This window comes from Schistocerca cancellata, chromosome 2 (genome assembly GCF_023864275.1).
Source record: "Schistocerca cancellata isolate TAMUIC-IGC-003103 chromosome 2, iqSchCanc2.1, whole genome shotgun sequence".
Taxonomy (NCBI): Eukaryota; Metazoa; Arthropoda; class Insecta; order Orthoptera; family Acrididae; genus Schistocerca; species Schistocerca cancellata.
The window spans coordinates 542,137,554-542,159,000 of record NC_064627.1 but is presented as its reverse complement, the minus strand read 5'-3'; the positions used below and the strand labels follow the sequence as shown (position 1 = coordinate 542,159,000).

Genomic DNA, 21,447 nt, shown 5'->3' with positions numbered 1-21,447 from the left:
GTTTTTATAAACTTACCCACTGTTTACCAGACTGTCTGTTTTCTCCCGAGTTTTGTTATATCCACATTTATACTTAGCGAGCCTTTGAGCCATCTGGCACAAATGTGTCGCGATGAATGTATCTCGAGGAGCAGCCAAACTACAGTCAGAGATTCTCTAGATGCCGTCAGCATGAGACTAGGTGATGATTAATATGAGAGAAGTTTTCGAATACGATAATGCAAAGGCTGTGACGTAACGACACCGACAAACTTACAGACATTGTAGAGGGCAGAAACCCATCGATAGAGAGTGGCAAAATTTTTAGGGCACACCTCTTTCGGCAGCAAACTTATGTTTGTACACCGACGCACCGCCAGAGCAACTTTTCGCAGTGAGCCTGACGGCGCTGTGGATATTAGCTGACGTCGGTTGCGTCCACGGTTGTCACAACAACAATATAGAGGACGCTAAACGCGCTGGAGGCAGAGGAGATAACGGGCGAAGTCATGTTCTCTGCTGAAGGGGTTTTCTCGTGGTGGCAGGCCACGGTCCCTCTAACTCCAAGGTTCTGTACCATCTTTGGATGACGTTACGGTACACTGATTCCTATAGGTAGGTATGCATGCGCTACCTAATATGTTCTAAAACACCGCGTATAAAAAAGGGATTTTCCTTTGGCTCATTCCTTGCAGTTCTATTGGTGATAGAAAGGTAGTGTCAAGTGTTTCGGATAGTCCTTGGAATGGGGTCCATTTGTATGCTCAACAGAAGGATCGTCTCACTATCCTACAGTATATCGTCAAACTTTGCATATTACACAGTTCTTTCAGCTTAGGCAAATGCAGCAAATCCGTTGGTTCTTTTTGCTGTATATGACGTCGATAGTACGCCTCAAGGGACTTGTGTAGGCGTTATTTAGTTCATGGGCGGTTCTTGAGAAAAATCGAAAAATGGTTTTTGGGTACAAAAAGCGAGCCGCAGATTCCAAGATGGTTCTGCACAGCAAAAAGCTGAAATTTTTACTATATATTTCTAGGATTCCGACCTCCAACAGCCTTGAAAATTTTCTTCATACCTTCGCCCGTTTACGAGATACAGGGATTCAAAGTTACCCTACTTGTACACTTAATCCGGTGTAAGGCGAAATCTACATAATACACGCATCAAATAAAGTTTTGCATCACCCCGGTTCCCAGAATTCCAGAAGGTAGACGTTGACTGTGGATGTTATATCACAGACACAGTCCCTTTGACTGTTCAGAGATGTCACTAACCCGCCCAAAGATGTAAACAACCATGCATGAGCAGTGCCTATTAGACGGAGGGGGTCCGACAGCCGATCAGTTCCAGTCATTTCACCAGGAAGTAGGTACACGGCTCGTGTTCTCTGTAGTTCAACCATGCCTAGACGGTCAATACCGCGGTTTGATCGCGTCCGCGTTGTTACTTTGTGCCAGTAAGGGCTCTCAACAAGGGAAGTGTCCACACGTCTCGGAGTGAACCGAAGCGATGTTGTTCGGACATGGAGGAGATACAGGGAGACAGGAACTGTCGATGACACGCCTCGTTCAGGCCGCCTAAGAGCTACTACTGCAATGGATAACCGCTACCTACGGATTATGTCTCAGAGGAACCATGACAGCAACGCCACCACGTTGAATAATGCTTTTCGTGCAGCCACAGGACGTCGTGTTACTACTCAAACTGTGCGCAAGCGCAACGTCACTCCCGACGTCCATGGCAAGGTCCATCTTTGCAACCACGACACCATGCAGCGCGGTACAGCTGGGCCCAATAACATGTCGAATGGATCGCTCAGGATTGGCATCGCGTTCTCTTCACCGATGATTGTCGCAAATGCCTTCAACCAGACGATCTTCGGAGACATGTTTGGAGGCAACCCGGTCAGTCTGAACGTCTTAGACACACTGTCCAGCAAGTGCAGCAAGGCGGAGGTTCCCTTCTGTTTTGGGGTGGCATTATGTGGGGCCGACGTACGCCGCTGGTGGTCATGGAAGGCGCCATAACGGCTGTACGATACGTGAATGCTATCCTCCGACTGATAGTGCAACCATATCGGCAGCATATTGACGAGGAATTCTTCATGGATGACAGTTCGCGCCCCCATGGTGCACATCTTGTGAATGGCTTCCTTCAGGATAACGACATCGCTCGGCTAGAGTGGCCAGCATGTTATCCAGACATGAACCCTATCGAACATGCCTGGGATAGATTGAAAAGGGCTGTTTATGGACGACGTGAGTCACCAACCACTCTGAGAGATCTACGCGGAATCGTCATTGAGGAGTGGGACAATCTGGGCCAACAGTTCCTCGATGGACTTTTGGATAGTGTCACGACAAATACAGGCATGCATCAATGCAAGAGGACGTGCTACTGGGTATTAGAGGTACCGGTGTGTACAGCAATCTGGACCAATTCCTCTGAAGGTCTCGCTGTGTGGTAGTACAACATGCAATGTGTGGTTTTTATGAGCAATAAAAAGGGCGAAAATCATGTTTATGTTGATCTCTATTCCAATTTTCTGTACAGGTTTCGGAACTCTCGGAACCGAGGTGATGCACAACTTTTTTTGATGCGTGTATGTAACAGCAGCAAACTGCTCAAATGTTAACTGTATATTCTCTAGGCTTTTATCTAGAAATGCCATCTTCACATTTACAGAAATATTTATTCGTTATCGAGAAACACCCATGGTTTTTGGGTAACAAAACCGAACCACTGATTCAAAGACTGCCATACACAACAAATGGCTGTAATTTTTTTCTATTCCTAAGATCTAGATGTTGGACAATCTTGAACATTTTCTTGATTTCTTTTTCCGTTTTCGGGATACTGTGTTTCAAATTCATCCTACTTGTACACGTAAAATATACACGTAATAATTGGTGTGAGGCGAAAACAAAGTTTATAAAGTGACGTAACCCGGAAAAATATGCTGCAAAGTGTCTCTGTTATAAGAAGGGTTCTGGAAGTCCCATTTTGTAGCACTGAAGCAGATGCAAAATTTTTGTGCACGTCAAAACCGGTCTGCAATGTAAAATTAGTTTTGCAATGGCTTAGTTGCAGATAAGTAAACTATCAAAATTTTAGTGACCCATAAAGTTATTTTCCTACGAGTGAAATGCCTTGCTGTAGCAGGGAAACGAAGGTAATCAGGAAATTTCTCCTATCGGAGTAGAAAAGGCAAGTATGCACCAGCTTTAAAAGATAGGAAATCTGGGGTACCAGATGTCTCTTTCTATCTTCCTCAGCACCTTTAAAAATTTTGTACCTCTCTATCTACATTATTCCGTGATTTCTTCAGTTTTCAAATTTATACTGACTTTTTGATCACCTGGTATAATGTCCTTACAGAGCATATACAACGCTGCAGGTCCACGAGAAATAAAAATAAGTATACATCGTAGACATTGTTTTGAAATGTTACTACACACGTCGGTTTACTTAATTAGGATGTAGTAGGACATGTATGTCCCAGAAAACGTAATTGAATATAGAAAACGTTGGTGTGTGATATTTAAAAGCTATCTTCAAATGTTATGTTGAAAAACTGTATGCACTATTTCATGTTTTTCATTGTCAGAAGAATAAATGTGTTTTGGTACTGATTTGTTATACTTTTTTCCATTATTTGCCTTCCTGATGAAATCTGTCCAAAATTAATAAATCAACTCTGAAAATCCTAGATTCATGTGAAAACATGACTGTAGTTAGGTTCGTGAGACACATGCGTACCACTTCGATCTTCAGAATCGACCAATTTAAAAGTTTATTGGTAGTGAATGTGTATTAATCACAAAACGAAACAATTTCTGACCTTTTATTTTCCAAATCTAAGCAAAAGAAATTTTCACCATGAAAGGGTTAAAATCTTAATCTCCTGCCTGTTTCTTTTCAGATCAACGCAAAGCTGGAACAGGGAAGAGAAGGGAGGGGGGGGGGGGAGAGGGAGGACAGAGCCCCGCTGTTCGTTTCCCTCGCGGTGGTCGTAAGCGGTGGCTATAAACGCCCCTAGAGGACATCGTGATGTCGGCTTCTGAGTGAAGTCCGTTGTGACTGCGCTTGGGCGTTGGATGTGACATCAGTTATATTGCGGAATCAGGAAATGGCACGAGTTACGACAGCGCCTACACACCGCTGCCGTTCTGGAATTCTCGGTTGGCTAGTGCGCCTTAAGGAAGGCACTCGCCAACAGCTGGGACCAAGCGACGGTCTCTGTTTTTCTGGAAAAGTATTGTACCAGCTGCTTTGAGCAGCTCATACTACATATATCTGCTTTAATTTACTCAGATAGTTGTGCCTGCGTCTTCCGCGAAATTTCCGTTCATGCAGTGGGGCCCAGTTAATAATTCCAAAACTACTAGTATAAGAATTGCAAATTTAGCATAGCAACGGTTTTTTTTTTTTTTTTTTTTTTTTTTTGAACTGTCGGCTGTGATTAGGATTCTCTACAAAGCAAACGTGCTCATTTGTTTGTGTGATCAAAACTAAGCTTTCTCAAAAGTAATTTATTCTTTTAAGCATGTGCCTATGCAGATGCAGACGCCTATGCCGTATTCTGAGGACAAGCGAATGAAAAGCTATTTTTACTTCTAAAATCGCTGTAGCAAGGCATTGTATTACTTCTGGTGTATAAACGATAATTAATTGAAACCCTCACCTGCCGACAGGTGTTGTTGATATACCTCGATGGGGACAGCTGAAACTGTGTGCCCCGACCGGGACTCGAACCAGGGATCTCCTGCTTTCATGGCAGACGCTCTATCCATCCGAGCCACCGAGGACACATATGAATAGCGCGACTGTAGAGACTTATCCCTTGCACGCTTCCCGTGAGACCCACATTCCCAACTGCCCACAATCTACGTACGTAATATACCTATAGTCTAAACGGCGCCGTAGTAAGGAAAAAAGACAGGAGTGTTCCTTCGACGACGAGGCTATTGGAGACGGATTAGGAGGCCATAACGGGCAGGGATGTAAAAAGAAATCGGTTTCATCCTTTCCACAAGAACGTCCTGGCATTGATCAATAATGATTTAGCCCAACTACAGTAAACGTAACGTGAAATGGCAGACAGTGGTTTAAACCCTGCTCTTTCCGAATGCGATCTCAGTGCCTTAATCCAGGGCTTGCTCGCGGAGCAAGTTGTGAGCAGCAAGGCGCGAGCACGGAGCAGCGCGAGCACGCTACCCCCCCCCCCCCCCCTCCCCCCCTTACCGGACCAGAGCTGAGAGTGGGGAGAGTCACGTGGGGCACACTACAGCTGCCGCCAGTCAATGTAAATCCGCGGCCACCTGCAGGGATATCACTCACGAATTATTACTGCGACAAATGAAACAAATAAAGGAGAATGTACACGTGCCACATAATTTTATTAGCCTAGTGTATGCCTCTACATTCACATTAACATGTGAACTGTTACACAATAAAAGGTGTCACTGAAGTGTGGGATTCTCGGTTATCTTGTACCTTTACAATTGCGTCTATGTTCGGAGTAATTGTTCTTGTGCATTTTAGGCGCAGCGTGCAGTTTAAATTTCGATCAGACAATGCGTTTCTCAGGCGCGTCTTGTTACATTTCATTGCAGAGAACAGTTGTTCACAAACATACGTGGAACCGAACATTGAAATTATTGTAGCCGCCAGTTTGTGCAAACGAGGAAATCTATCCTGAGGGAAGTGTCTGTAGAATTCCAAAATGTTTTTCTTGTTCTGAAAGTTGTCTCTGTATTCTCTGTCACACTGCAAGTCAATAATTTCTTGCTGCAGCTCAGGACCAATCTCTTAAATATTCGCTGAATATGGAGAGAACAGATCAAAATCACTGTCTAGTGCTGTCAGGTCTTGAAAGCGCTGATTAACTAAACTATGTGAATAATGTTCGCAGTCTTTGTGAACATCTTGCATGGATGATAATTTAGGAAAATGAGCTAGGTTTCCTGTTTCCAGCTGACTCACCCAAAGTGTCAATTTCATTTTAAAAGCTCGTATTTGATCTATGAAATGAGTAATTAGCAGATCTTTACCTTGTAGTAAAATGTTCAAAGCATTCAGATGGCTAGTTAAATCTGCTACGAACGCGAGATCACATTCAAACGTGCGCGCGCATTTTCCCTCCCTCCCTACTCCGCGACCTTCCACCTGCTCGCGAGCACGTGCCTGAGCAGACGCGAGTACTCGCGCTCAAAACCGGCGAGTTGTTAAGCCCTGCCTTAATCCCTTAACCTGCAACCATGTGCGAGGTTCGTGGTCCGGTATTCGGCCCAAACGTGATTATCACGAGCGCGGCTTGTGGTAAGTTGGTCGGGCGAAATCGGTCGCGACTTGTGGTGTGTCCAACACGCACAGCACAGACCAGGCTCGTGGTGATAGATTATTATCTCTTTGTGTCACATTCAGTTACACGTTATTCTTGGTCACGTTCGCACGTCGAAATATATGTTCTTATATATTAGGGGCGTTTCCCCACAAAATGTTTCAAAACGCAAATGAAGTGGTTACATTGAGCGCTATGTTGATACTTCTGCTGCCGACAGTGACAATAATGACATCATACGTCCTGTACGACAAAAATGCAAGCGATTAGTTATTGAGGATGATACAGCTGACGGAGATCAACTACGGAGAGCCTGGATATGAAAAGAAATAAGTAGCAGTCAAAAGATCTGGAACTGTACAGTCTTTACTGACGAGAAAGGGGCAACCGTACGTCAGGTAGGAGTAAATAAAAGAGACCTAGATATATTTAACATAATATTTGATAACATGTTCTGGGAAAATATTGTAAACGAGACTAACCGGTACGCAGAACAAATACAAACCAATCCAAACAGAATATGAACAATCGACAATAGGTTTCCTGTGGATTGTAATGAAATTAAAAGATACTTCTTAGCATTATCAGTAATAATGGCGCAGGTGAAAAAACCAAAATTCAACTGAACTGGTCGAAGAGAGTTGTTATAGAAACGCCCATATTTAGCAAAACAATGCCGCTAAAATATATCTACAAATTACAAGATATTTGCACTTCGGCGGCATTATAAGATGTCTGCACTCTGCCAATCTGGTTGCCAATACAGACAAACTGAGAAAAAATAAGACCTGTGACCAAGTTGTATATTTGAATTAGAAATTTAAAGAAGTGCATAGAATGAAACAGGACATTAATATCGATGAATCGCTCGTGAAATTGAAGGAATGCATATCTTACAAACAACTCAATCCACCTAAAAGAGCACGATTCGGTATTACATACATTTTACAAATTGTGAGAGTCAGATTCAGGTTATTGCTGTGTCCTTATAACATATGCAGCTATGATAAGATAAAGTGTGGTGACACAAAAAAGCTATCACAGTCGTTGTTATGCACAGGACAAACCTTATACCTAGATAATTAGTAATCTTCACCAAAATTACACTTTCGCACAGCTATAAAACATTCGATTAGAAACAATACGCCAAAAGACTTCTGTAAAATAAAATTAAAGAAGAGGGACTACAGAATGTGGAGCTGCGATCGAATACTCGCTGTAAAATGGAAAAATAGCGTGATGTTCATATAAATGGTTACACAAGGATGTAAGTTGTGTTATTGGGTACAACAAGGGAATGATTGTTATTGATCGACAAGACCAAGTACTAGTATGCTTCCCAAACTTGAGAAAATACATGAAAGGATATCGAAAAATTTATCTGTTCGATATCGAACTTGTACATATTGCAGTAAAATAACAAACGAGAAAAACAGAGTTACATTGATTATAGGATTGAAATAGTCGAATCATTACTGATGAATACAACAAAACCAGATTACATGTAAAGGACGGGGACGAGTATCGTGCGGAGATTTATCAGAGAGACTACAAGCGGAGCATTGGCTCTATTTTCCTGGGCATATTGACCCAACAGCATCAGAATCAAGACCATGAAAGCTCTGCAAAGTTTTCACGAGAAATAAAAAAGAAAACCTTATTGTAACAACGTGATAGTGCAAGAGATGCAAAGTTCCATTAGATTTACCCGCATGTTTCGAACGATACCACTCCCTTGAAGACCACTGATTTGTGTTTTACTTTTTGCAAAAGTGTAATTACTTGAACTATGAATGTACTCAGGAAATGAAGATAAATGGTCTTGGTTTATATTGTACTGTACTGATTGATAATAAATCCTTTGTTGTATCTCTAACACAATTATTATTTGAGGCTGTAATTACTTATCAAATATTTCACAAAATTAAACCAGTTGGATATTACACATGTACTTATTTCGTGAGTCTTGCGCGATTGGCGCAACATCAGACTGGTTTACCGTACCGTGGGATGATTCGGAGGCCGGGCAGTCGAGTGCACATTTTTTACCAAGGCCGTTGGAACTTAAATCGTAGGTTAAGGGTTCAACCACTGCGCCACGAAGGTCTGTTTGGTAAGAGAGGAAACAGTAGCACGAACTCACAGGGCGGATGAACACGAGCGTTCTTTGCTGGGTATACTCCTGTTGGATACGCTGTGGTCCTGTCCGCGTCCGATCAGAGACCAGCTGACTCGGGCTCTTACAAGCTGCACGATTTTACTTGAAATGTTGTTAACATTGGAACCTGACGTAGTTCACGCCCACAAAGCTTGACACCATTGTCTCCTACACGCACAGTCTTAAGCGAGAGAAATGGAAGTTAAAAGTTAGTGAATAACGGTAAACGTGACAGAGGATGAACCTGACTGATTCTCTTCTTCAGCAGCAAAATTATTATAGAAGAAAGAACTAAATTCAAATAACGCTGAGTGAAACACAAGAATAAGGGAAGCATCTCACCAGCTTGCGATCATTTACCTAGGAATGAGTAATATTGTTTATAAATGCCTGCTCACAATATAGTATCGCGTAGAGCGACATTTCTGTACGACAGAATGCGGTTTTGTACTTACAAGTGCGCATGTTGACGCTGCCCGACATCCTAAGCTATCCCCTTGCCAAGGTGTGCCACTCCATCCCACTGACGGATCCTCACCAAGTATTTCATATACAGGCTTACTGGGGTGATGTTCGGGATTTGGATTTATGCAGCAACATTATGGAATAGTCTGATGCTCTGGAACTGTACACCACCTACTGGACACCACTGCCAACCAACCATCACGGCTACGCAGATACGATATTTAGAAGATGAGATTTTAAATATATTCCGTCATTAGTTTCCTTTATACGCTGTACGATATTTATCTGCAAATTTCGTGTCCCTGTAGGTGTTCCTTCCGAATGAGGCAATACGAAATGTTGCCATCTGTCTGAGCATGAGATGCGAGTGTCGTATGGCGCTTATTTACCATAGATCATGATGTTCTGATCTTGAAGAAGAACTCAGATAGTATAGGAAGGGAAAATTTGGGGGACTGATAAATACAAGGAACAAAATATCTAGTATTTGGCTTGAGTAGCTGCATTCGCAAGTGATCCGTTGGTTTTGAAAATGCGACTTGTTTACATATTTAAAATGCGTTGGAGTTTCGGAATCAATGGAATTACATGGGACGTATACACTGAGTGCCAAACAGACTGGTACACCTGCCTAATATCGTGTAGGGCTCCCGCGAGCACGCAGAAGTTCCGCAACACGACGTGGCATGGACTCGACAAATGTCTGAAGTAGTGATGAAGAGAACTGACTCTGTAAATCCTCAGGGCTGTCCATAAATCCGTAAGAGTACGACGGGGTGGAGATCTCTTGTGAACAGTGTGTTGCAAGGCATCCTAGATATGCTCGATGATGATCACGTCTGGGTGTTTGTTGGCCAGCGGAAGTGTTTAAACTCAAAAATGGTTCAAATGGCTCTGAGCACTATGAGACTTAACTGCTGAGGTCGTCAGTCCCCTAGAACTTAGAACTACTTAAACCTAACTAACCTAAGGACATCGCACACATCCATGCCCGAGGCAGGATTCAAACCTGCGACCGCAGCGGTCGCGCGGTTCCGGACTGTAGCGCCTAGAACCGCTCGGCCACTCCGGCCGGCAGTTTAAACTCATAAGATTGTTCCTGGAGCCACTCTGCAGAAATTCTGCACGTTTGGGGTGTCCAATTTTCCTACTGGAAATGCCCAAGTCTGTCGGAATGCACAATGGTCATGAATAGGTGCAGGTGATCAGGCAGAATGCTTACGTGCGTGTCACTGGTCAGAGCCATATCTAGACATATCGGGGGTCCCACACCACTCCAACTACACACGCCCCACACCATTACAGAGCATCCACCACATTGAACAGTCCCCTGCTGACATGCAGGCTCCGTGGTTTTATGAGATTGTCTCCATGCCCGTAAACGCCTCTCCGCTCGATACAATTTGAAACGAGGCTCGTCCGACCAGGCAGCATGTTGCGAGTCATCAACAGTCCAATGTCGGTGTCGACGGGCCCAGGCGAGGCGTAAAGCTTTGTGTCGTGCAGTCATCAAGGGTACACGAGTGGATCTTCGGCTCGAAAGCCCACATCGATGATGTTTCGTTCAATGGTTCGCACGTTGCTACTTGTTGATGGCCCAGCATTGAAATGTACATCAATTTGCGGAAGGGTTGCACTTCCGTCACGTTGAACGATTCTCTTCAGTCGTCGTTGGTCCCGTTCCCGCAGGATCTTTTTCTGGCCGCAGCGATGTCGGAGGTATGAGGTTTCACCGGATTCCTGATATTCACGGTACACTCGTGAAATGGTCGTACGGGAAAATACCCACTTCATCGCTACCTCAGAGGTGGTGTCCCATCGCTCGCGCACCAACTGCACCACGTTCAAACTCACTTAAATCTCGGTAACCTGCAATTGTAGCAGCAGTAACCGATCTAACAACTGCGCGAGACACTTGTTGTCTTACATACGCTTTGCCGACCACAGCGCCGTATTCTGCCTGTTTACATATCTCGGTATTTGAATACGCATGCCTATACCAGTTTCTTTGGCGCGAATATGACACCTAGCGGAATGCTGGAAATTACGTCTTCTACGACAGCAAATGAAATAATCACATTATCGCATTATCGGTGGGAAGTGTAGGCATACATCAGCGCTAGGAAGAAGGAAAAGGGGGGGGGGGAGAGAGATTCGGAAGCGAATTGGAATTTGAAGTCGATTCGTGAGATATCAGGGACCGTCAGAAAGCTTCGTCGTTGCTGGATAAGCACTGCAAATAGCTGCTGAGTCGACCGGAACATGTGCCATTAGATGCGAGCACGCGAGGAATAGAAATATGAGTGCGTCATCGGTGGAGTGGCGTTGGCTGGCGCGGTGTAATACAGGTGATTCAACTTGGCGGGAACCCGTGCTGGGGCGGGCAGTGCTCCACCGCCGACGCTTTGTGCAACCTGTTTTGTCCCTTCGCTAATTGCTCTAACTGAAAACAAGGCCCTGCTCACTTAGCTCATTGTTCCACAACAGCCTCACGTGCTCCGCTTTCTTGACGTTTTCAGGTGACTCTCTCCTGCAACCTCTGACGCGGCAAACTAATAATGAATCGGTACGGTTCAAACGTCATCGGCAATTGTAGTCATGCCGGTGAAATTTTATTTTGCGGAAAGATGCTGCACGGGAGACGAATGTTAATACGCGTTACAAGCTTCATCTTGCAACCTCGCATGCATGGTGTGCCAAGAGGAATGGTCAGTTTTCAGGGGTCTCACAGGAATGCTGCTTCTAAGCAAAAAAGTCTAGTAAGTATGGGCTACAAAATGCATTCCTTAAGAGATATGAGCTCATTGTTCAATGGAGAACATGTGTTTCACAGTAGCGAAGATGAGCAAGTGCTCATAGTGCTGACGGTATGCCTTTTAGAACTCATGTTTACTGGACTTTTTTCCTGTTTCCATACCGCTACCTCTCAAAATGTGGAAAGCAAAGCGCTTCCAGCAGAAGAGCTCTAATCTACAGTATCGAAGACGAAAAGATTGCTGACAGCTCTTAAGGTATGCAATGTAGAATCCATATTGACCAGACTATTTTGCTTTGAATCTTCGTTCCTGTCATGTCCCTGAGTATTGACCATTCTTCATGCGATTACCTGTATATTAATGCTAACTGAGTAAGTCGAGTACTGTAACCATATTATCCGGCTATATTTACCTGCTAAGCAAAAGAAACGTACTTAATATGACTGCTATGTATTTTCAAAAATGGTTCAAATGGGTCTGAGCACTATGGGGCTTAACATCTGTGGTCATCAGTTCCTTAAAACTTAGAACTACTTGAACCTAACTAACCTAAGGACATCACACATATCCATGCCCGAGGCAGGATTCGAACCTGCGACCGTAATAGTCACGCGGTTCCGGACTGAGTGCCTAGAACCGCTAGACCACCGCGGCCGGCTATGTATTTTCAATTGATCTTCTTCTCTAAATACTGACGATCGTTGTTGAAGAGCAGTTATACAATATTATCACCTTACATCGTTATTTACTGATTTTTCCATTTGTCGTGCTGGCTTTTATTCGACTTTTGATGCTCTGCAGATTTGTAAATGTCATCTTTATGTCGAGTCCTGTGCTGATTCGAAGTTTAGCTCTCATGTCAGATTGATGTGGCTGCGAATCCACACATATTAGAAAAATGGGTGTACGTATGTGCCAGACTTGGCACTCACATCTCCTACCGTCAGATAACAATCGCTGTAAGGGTAAAAACCACCTACCTATCGTAGTTCAGGAGATATAACGTTATAAAAAAATGAGATACGTGAGAAAATGCATCATGCATGAAATTCTAATACATTTGTTCTTTGCAACTAACACACTCCTACATTAGAGTCAACTTCAGGAAATCCCTGATGCCTTGCAGGGCTTTTTGACAGCTTTCAACTGCGAAGCGTAAACGGATGTAGGCTGGAACAATAGCCCTCTATAGAGCTTTGATGAGGCGCTGCCGTAGAGACGTTTACAAAATCAAATGGTTAAAATGGCTCTGAGCACTATGGGACTTACATCTGAGGTCATCAGTCCCCTGAACTTAGGACTACTGAAACCTAGCTAACCTAAAAACGTCACACACATCCTTGCCCGAGGCAGGATTCGAACCTGCGACCGTAGCAGCCGCGTGGTTTCGAATTGAAACACCTAGAACCGCTCGATAACAGCGGCCGGCCGAATAGCTGAGTCGTGATGGGAACCAACGCTGAGGCAGTTTGGCACTGAGGCAATCACGAATGTCTAAAAGTAAATGTGGTCGATCGCCGTCTTGTTGCAAAATGAAATTTCTACTGTCTTGCTGTAATTATAGCATAAAGGATTGCTAAAATATGTCCAGCTACACGAAATCAACCGCAGATTTATGCGTAAAGAAAATTGGTCCGTACTTTTGAAGAGCATTGGCGTGAAAGATGTTAACTTTAGGTGAACCACGAATGCGTTTCACAATCTGGTGTGGATGTCCTATGACCCAAATACGCAGATTATGACAATTAACCTTTCCAGACACGCGATACATGGCTTCACAACTAAAAACCAGCTTTTGTGAAGAACCGTCTCCTTGCAGTAACTGCCGCAGGTCATTGCAAAAACTCATGCTAGTGTCCCAAGCAGTCAGCGCATCGACGGCCGGAGAGGAAGAGCGGTTCTAGGCGCTACAGTCTGGAACCGCGCGACCGCTACGGTCGCAGGTTCGAATCCTGCCTTGGGCATGGGTGTGTGTGATGTCCTTAGGTTAGTTAGGTTTAAGTAGTTCTAAGTTCTAGGGGACTGATGACCTCAGAAGTTAAGTCCCATAGTGCTCAGAGTCATTTGAACCATTTTTTTAGTCAGCGCATCTAACAACGCCAGCCAATATGGTTTACATGCAGCCGTCTGTGTACAATGCACCAGACGCTTGACTGCGGTATCTACAGTTTCTGTTCGCAAGTGTGTAACGTAGCAAGTTATTACGAAATAACATTCGATGCAGTAAGGCGCGTAGCCGTGTAGCAGGATGGCTTCAGGATGGCTACGTTTTCTCTTCTCTCTGACTCACAGCGCGGCTGACGCTACCAGCCGTGAGAACGGTCTCAACTAACATTGGCGGTATGCAAATTCATACCCCCTACGAATCTAAATAAACCATAGTAAATATCATCCGATCTTGTTCAAACTTGGTACACAATCTTTTGTTATTAAGGAAAGGATCCTGTCAGAATCTCAGATTTTATCTATCATAGTTATAGAGATCGGGAAAATCACTTAAATATCCTAAAACCGACTCGTATGTTTCAAAACTCAGTTAGGAACAATAACCAAATGTCTTTTATCATCATCTGAAGTCATAACAAATCTCACAGTATCTAAAATCACTTAACTGGAATTTTCTTTTCAAAACTTTAATCACTCTACGTTACGTAGTATAAAAATCATTCGAAATCATTATTTGTTTATTATTTTTTGTTGTGTGAGTACGTGGGAAAGAATCAGAGAATGTATGTGGGAGATACGTTAAAACTTAATGTCATTTTATGGAAAACCTTATAAAACTGAAATTGTGTTGCAGCCACGATGCTGATGACGTATGTAGATGTGTGCTTGCTTTTGTAAGTGAGTAGCCAGAATAAAAGTCTAAAGCGGAAAAAGTTTATATATTAATTTAAAGAATATTTTGCATTTCGTTCTATTTTATTAAACAATATATTAGAAATTGAAATTGTAATGACGTAAATGACTATTTGATTAGTGATTGGCTAAGGCAAGTTTTGTCGCAAGAATGATCTTGGAGAATCATTATGATGGGTCATTCAGATCAATAGCCAATCAGAACTAAGCGGTTCCCACACGCAGAGAAGTGGATAGGCAGAGAGGAGAGGAACATCGAGAGAGTTGCTCGCTAACCTGCTTCGGGGTAACACCATGCTAGATATCTCCGTGAAAGTAATATGTAAAATGAACTAGTGAGTTAATTGCGTTTAAAACGTGTCTTGACTAAGGCGGCTTAATTTACGAACATTTTGAGGAAAGTTTGATGTTTCTGAAAAAATTAGTTGAAGTTTTATAAGCGTGTGATCTTTTGGTCGTAGAGACAATTCCGCGTGGCATATTCCGTGTTCTTTATGGAATACTTTGGCGAGCACTTCTGACATAGAAAACAACTGAAACGACCGAATGTTCAACTCGCTAATAATGATGGGTCAGTGACTGAAGATCGCGTAATTAATCAGGTCGGACTTGCAGGAATTCTCGCTGCTTTTACATGTGAAATATGTGGGATAAACAGTGAACTTGGAATGATAGAGCATTTGCATCATTAAACACGGACTTGATAGCCATTTCATGCGCTTCCTTATAAATAAAAAGACGTTAATAGAATTTTCAAATGCTTACTGCAATTAAACTGCATTCTCCTATCGCCCGAAATTTGTGAAAATGAACTTACAGGAAATGATTTGCAACTTGAGTTACGCGGGCTCCGTATGGTAGGTATTAGGTAATGATTTTATCAACGCTGCATTACTCTGCCTAGCGTGTATCTAATACTGCAGAGTGAAGGGACGTCGGAAGGAAGAAATATAGAGCTAGGTAAACTGTTCGATGAAAGTGAGTGAGAGACAGAGTAAGGAGAGGAAAGGACGACAGACCGACCTCGCCCCGCTGCCAAGTTTCGTCGATTTCTTCGGGTTCCTGGAGAAATATTCCCGCACACCGTCCTCCTCCTCTGCGAACGGTTCTGGATAGTCTGCTTTCTTCGCACCACATAACCAGCGAGTCTTACGAAATTTGTTGTACCACCCATGGATAACTTTATCTGTTGCTGCTTTCACCTGATATTTGGAACGACATGCCGTCAGAACTGACTCACTTTCAGCAATTCAATGACACAAAATGCAAGCATCTCTCCATTATACACCATGATCTGAAAGTAGTGTACTGTGCATCGGCGCATAGTACGAATCGAAACCCGGAGACATGCTCTGACCACTGGTATGTGTGTCTATTTGTTTTACGTCGTGCTGTTTTAGTGCAGCCGTCTTCTGAAACCGCAGAGGTATTTGAGAATAACCTTACATTATTATTATTATTGTAGCAATAATTCTGTTGTTCAGTGAGTCTTAGGTAAATAAAGATCTCCGTGAATTGTGGCCTACAACAATCTTTAGAAGAACTGCGTTAAGTGTTTCAAAATAATTCACAGTAATCTGCGGAGCCGCGGCACGTAAGTGTTTTTGTTCGCTTCACCTACATGTCCAGGCGTCTGTGGGCGTGTGGCTAGAGTGTTCTGTCACGGTCAGACCCGACCCAGTTTCTCGGGTGGTCCATTCAGTCGCTAGCGTGAGCAGCGTTTTACGGCGTGTTAGGCCGCAGCTGCAAAATACACCCACTTCCTGTACGCCACCACCATGGCCCACAAGCCCGGGTCAGACGCGTACATTGTGTAAGTGGGCTGTTTAGGTTTTTTTTTATTGGTAACGCCACGTGGCGCTCTATATGAAAATCACTGACCGTGCTGTGTGCAACCTGAGGCCGCTCGGCATTGTTGCAATAATCGCTATTGTAGTGTTGGGCAGATGGCTGTTAAACAGCGCGTAGCGTTGCGCGGTTGGAAGTGAGCCATCAGCAGTGGTGGATGTGGGGAGAGAAATGGCGGAGTTTTGAGAGCGGATGATCTGGACGTGTGTCCATCAGAGACAGTAAATTTGTAAGACTGGATGTCATGAACTGATATATATATATGATGACTTTTGAACACTATTAAGGTAAATACATTGTTTGTTCTTTATCAAAATCTTTCATTTGCTAACTATGTCTATCAGTGATTAGTGTCTTCAGTAGTTTGAATCTTTTATTTAGCTGGCAGTAGTGGCGCTCGCTGTATTGCAGTAGTTGAGTGACGAAGATTTTTGTGAGGTAAGTGATTCATGAAAGGTATAGGTTATTGTTAGTCAGTGCCATTCTTTTGTAGGGATTATTAAAAGTCAGATTGCGTTGCTGTAAAAATATTGTGTGTCAGTTTAGTGTTGATCAGAATAAGTAAAGAGCGAAATGTCTGAGTACGTTCAGTTTTGCTCAGCTGTTTGAAAATCAAATAACGTAGGGGTTTATCAGCACAGTAATTCATTAATTTTTCTAAGGGGACGTTTCAATTGTTTGTCTTTCAAAAATTAAGACGCGGACACAGATGATGAACCGAACATTTAAGAAACTAGGCGCCGGGACGTTAAAAAAAGAGGACTCCTTAACCCTGCACGTTCATTGAGCACGAACACTATTTGAGCTGACTGTTTTCCCTTTCTTAAGGGGTGCCGTTGAATACAAACAGCTTCTGAATCCCTCGGTTGCCGACTAAACTTCTACGCAGCCTGACTGCCTATGAAACGCCGGCACCAGACCTGGAGGGAGTCATTTCGAATCCGGATGATAGAAGAAATTTTCTCTACCAGCATTTTGGTCTTCAAGAGCTGAAGCGCTGCTATTGTACTGTTCCTGATTTTCAGATTGTGCTGAATCGTGCAAATTAAAACCCAAACTTTTCCGCAAAGTAATGTCGAGTGAGAGAACTTGGCACTGCTGTCGGTTATCCATTTACCGAGACTGAGCAACGCGACAGGACAGTAAAGATACTGAGTTCGCATTCGGCAGTGTGGGCGTTCTAATCCTCGTTCAGCCGTCCACATTTCGGACTTTACCAACTGACTGAAGCCAAATCACTGTATATTTTCAGGCTGCAACTGATTTCGTGCTCGATCCTTACGCAATGCGTATTTTCGCTTCGACTGTCTTAGTCGCCGACGGAACTTTCGGCGCCAATCTTTCTGCTTTCCGTTAATTCGAAATGTAGGTTTAACTCAGGTGTCCCTTCCTAGAAATTAGGCTGTGACTGGGCTCCACTCTCTTGTCTTTCCACTATTATACATAACAAGAAAATCGAGTGAGGTGCTTAATACGTTTGACTGGGTTAAAAATCCCAGTTCAGTCACCCAGATTTAGGCTTTTCGTGATTTATTTACTTAAAGAAATTATTAAGTTTGTTATTTTTAATAGGCCACTACTGACTTCCTTTCGCAGCCTTGCCCCTTCAGTGCTTGTCCTCCAGTTACATAATCATCGACGGGACCGTAAAACCTAGACTTCCTTCTGTTACGGTCGCAGTATCGAATCCTGACTTGGGCATGGATGTGTGTGATGTCCTTAGGTTAGTTAGGCTTAAGTAGTTCTAAGTGTAGTGGACTGATGACCTCAAATGTTAAGTCCCATAGTACGTAGAGCCATTTCAACCTTGATTTCCTTCTTCCCTTTCATAACAACGAAAACACAGCAAGGACTGTTATGCCCGAGAAGCCACCATGTGGTGCAAACGAGATAGGTACATGTTTAGCTCACTACACCGAGGGAAGTGTGGTCGTGATGGTATAGTGGGTGGAGCAGTAGAATCCGGCTCTGGAACTGCAAATTAAGTTCCGAATACGAGCGTGGATTTTTCCTCTTTTGAACCGTTCCAGACGGACTTACGTAGGCTCACTCAGTGTATCAAATGACACTGGTGTTGTTTCCCCGATGTAAAAAGCGGCTGCGGGGACGGGACCGCCAGCCTCGCCCTCCTAGTCCTATGGTAGAGAAAGGCTGCACTCTAATCGCTAGATGACATTCTAAACTGTAGTGGCTAAGTAAAAGAAAACTCCGTATTTGTCGCTATTACAGAAAATAGAAGCAAGTAGCGAAATCTTTATACTTTTCGAGTCCTCGTGCTTCTAAGCTAGCTTCACAGATACAGAAATTTGCACCAAGAAATGGATAATTCCATCGTTGTTTCTGAACCAAGTTACATCAGTAATTTTCCGAACTTGCTTAACTAAAAAGGAACAGCAGCAGAATAAGCTGCAGTTTCTATGTGGTCCGGAGCAAGTTCCAGTTAGGTGTGTATAACTAGATGGGTTAGATTCTAGGCCAGAAGTCAGAGCCGTTCAACTTAGAAGCTGAATACAACGGTTGTGGTAGGAGCTACGTCGTCTGTAGCCTGCCGTGCATCACGAACTGTGTGGAGTGAGCTGGAGCCGCGGTGATCAAGAAATTCCAGAACACACAGCAGCTGTCGCTCCAGCGGCAGTGTGACTCATACTCGTAAAACTGTGAAAACAAACGCTCTTGCTCCCGAGCTCATGTCCCCCCGCCAAGCCAGTAGAGGAGATGTACACGTTCACTCCTAAGGGCAGTGTTGTGCTGGACTCTGAAGCCTAAGTTGTTAGCCTAGGTTAGGCTCTTACCAACATAGGGGTACCCGTACATGTGAGCAGTTGCGAAATAGAAAACTGCTTCAAAAGATACCTGAGAAGTGCGCGAAGATGTGTCACAAAGTTAACATCACCGCTTTTTAACTATTGGGAAAGCAGTATGGCTGACGGGTAAGTGCGAGTCAAGGGACAAGTATTGCGTTCAGGAGGACCAAGGTTCAAATCTACTAGTGGCTGGCCATCAATCGAATGAATTCCAAGATGATTCATTTTATGAGACAGGCCAAATTTTTTGAAGGCGGAGATCAAAGAAACTTAAATGCACTGTAACTTTACACGGATTGTTAAAAAACTTACATTGGTTGTCGCGGCAAGCTTGTCGTCATTAGAAATTAAACGTAACTATAGAGACGACTCGCGTTCAACCGCCTTGAATTTTATAAAGGGGCATATATTCACTAAGAGACATAGTGAATTTTGGCCGGCTAAAAGTAATAAAGGCACAATAACCTAGTCCAACGACAAAATTAAATTTAACGAAAAATATGTTTCAATATTAACCTTTAAGCGCGAAAATTTGAGAGTTGATACTTTTCTTCCAGGAGAAGGCAACGAAAAGAGAATAAGCGTAGAGAGACAAGTAGATACCACATCCTGAGACGCAACGAATTACTTAATCATCTACCAAATGCCCAAAATATTTTTCCGAGGCGGATTGAGGGATTCAAATTCGTGGCAAATAAAACCCCTCTTGGTGTTGTAGCCACTTCCACTCTTGCCGTAAGCTATAAATTTTTCTGTGTTGAACTTACAACACGCGGTTAGAAACGAATTTGACAATAACGAAGAAAATAAATTCCATCATTTTCTCCCAGTGACGTACAGTGCAAATACCCAAAATACCGTTCCTAGACATAATGGAAGCCCGCAAGATTGTTGATTTGACACTCAGTGACAACTGATGGAGAAAATTCTTATAAATGCTGCTGATTTCAGCAGTAAAAAGGGGTTATAGAAATATCGGTAATATTTGGAACATTCGCTGTAATTTTGTATATGTATTGTAACTAAAATACGTATTTCGAAACACAAGACTGAGTCATTGCACTACAGCGGTCAAACCCGAATGTTCATATGCCAGTGAGTACTTTACACTGTACAGTTTATAGTCGTAGTGTATCCAGAAATTGATACATCAGAAAGAAGCGCTGCAAGAGACGTAATGGGTGCAATAGAGACGGAAGACGGCGGGGAAAGTATAAATAATCAGAAAATTTAGTTAAGTATACAGAAAAATAGGACTAAATGACAAAATGAAGATGGTCAATTTTTCGCTATCGTTGTAGACTGTGTGAGGAGACAGCAACGAAACAAATAGTTGATTGTATTTATAAAAAAATGAAATAGTATCTTGGTTAAGAGCAGAAAGAAAGAAGTAACCGAATAGAAAAGACATTCTAAAATCGAAATTGAGAAATAATGTTTCAAGAATCAAGTATTAGATGACAACAGAAAGAAAACGGTAAAGCTAGAAGAGGGTAAAATAATATTGGGAAAGCAGAAAACAGGAAGATGGGGAAATGAAATTAGGTTATGATTCTTGTCGGTTAGTGCGAAACGAATAAATAAATACACATCCTATACTAGCAAGAGGCTGTCAGGACATGGGAATGAGGACGTGTGACACTTCCTTGGTGACGGCTCGCTCTTTGCACAGTGGTTAAGAGATCCAGTGCGCTACGCGGATGCGCAACGCCCTTCTCAGCAGGCGGCGTTGGATTCGGGGAGAACGAACTAGTCGCGTACTCACCAGCTGCATCACCTTGATGGAGTACGCGGAAGGCGGTGTTGAGAGACATGGTCGCCGCGGTGCCGTCGCCACAGAGCCCAGAGCCGAACTGCGGCAGGGGCGTGCGTCGGCGGCCATAAAAGAGCCGCTCGGCGCGTCCTTGCCGCCGCCGGCGCGTCCCCGCTAGGGGGGGCGTCGCTTACTCACCGCGGCCGCCAGAGGCGCGGCGTGCTTTTCCAGCGCTTTTTGGCAGAAATCTGCTAAACGCCACCCAAAGACCCCTCATAGCTACTCGCCACAATTGGCCGATTGTCAGGAGCAGCGAACTTCGCGTAAACGCCGTCACTGTTTGGGGTCGCCGTCACACTCCCGCACCGTACTCGACACTTGGCGGGCTCACTTTGCCTTTATCGTCACATGCTAGGGTAAAGTCGAAGTATATCGACAAATTTTGGTATGCTTTGAAACTTCTAGGCAGATTAAAACTG

General features: G+C 43.5%; 1 protein-coding gene across 1 annotated transcript in view; it reads right to left on the bottom strand.

Annotated features, from left to right (window-relative positions):
* The window catches only part of LOC126162107 (uncharacterized), a 37,667-nt gene extending 16,582 nt beyond the window's left edge, over positions 1 to 21,085 (bottom strand). The window contains exon 1 of the mRNA XM_049918382.1: positions 20,981 to 21,085. Within this exon, the coding sequence (XP_049774339.1) occupies positions 20,981 to 20,989 (9 nt within the window). The 5' untranslated portion in view covers positions 20,990 to 21,085. The remainder of the gene's footprint in view (positions 1 to 20,980) is intronic.
* Between the last annotated feature and the right edge of the window lie 362 nt (positions 21,086 to 21,447).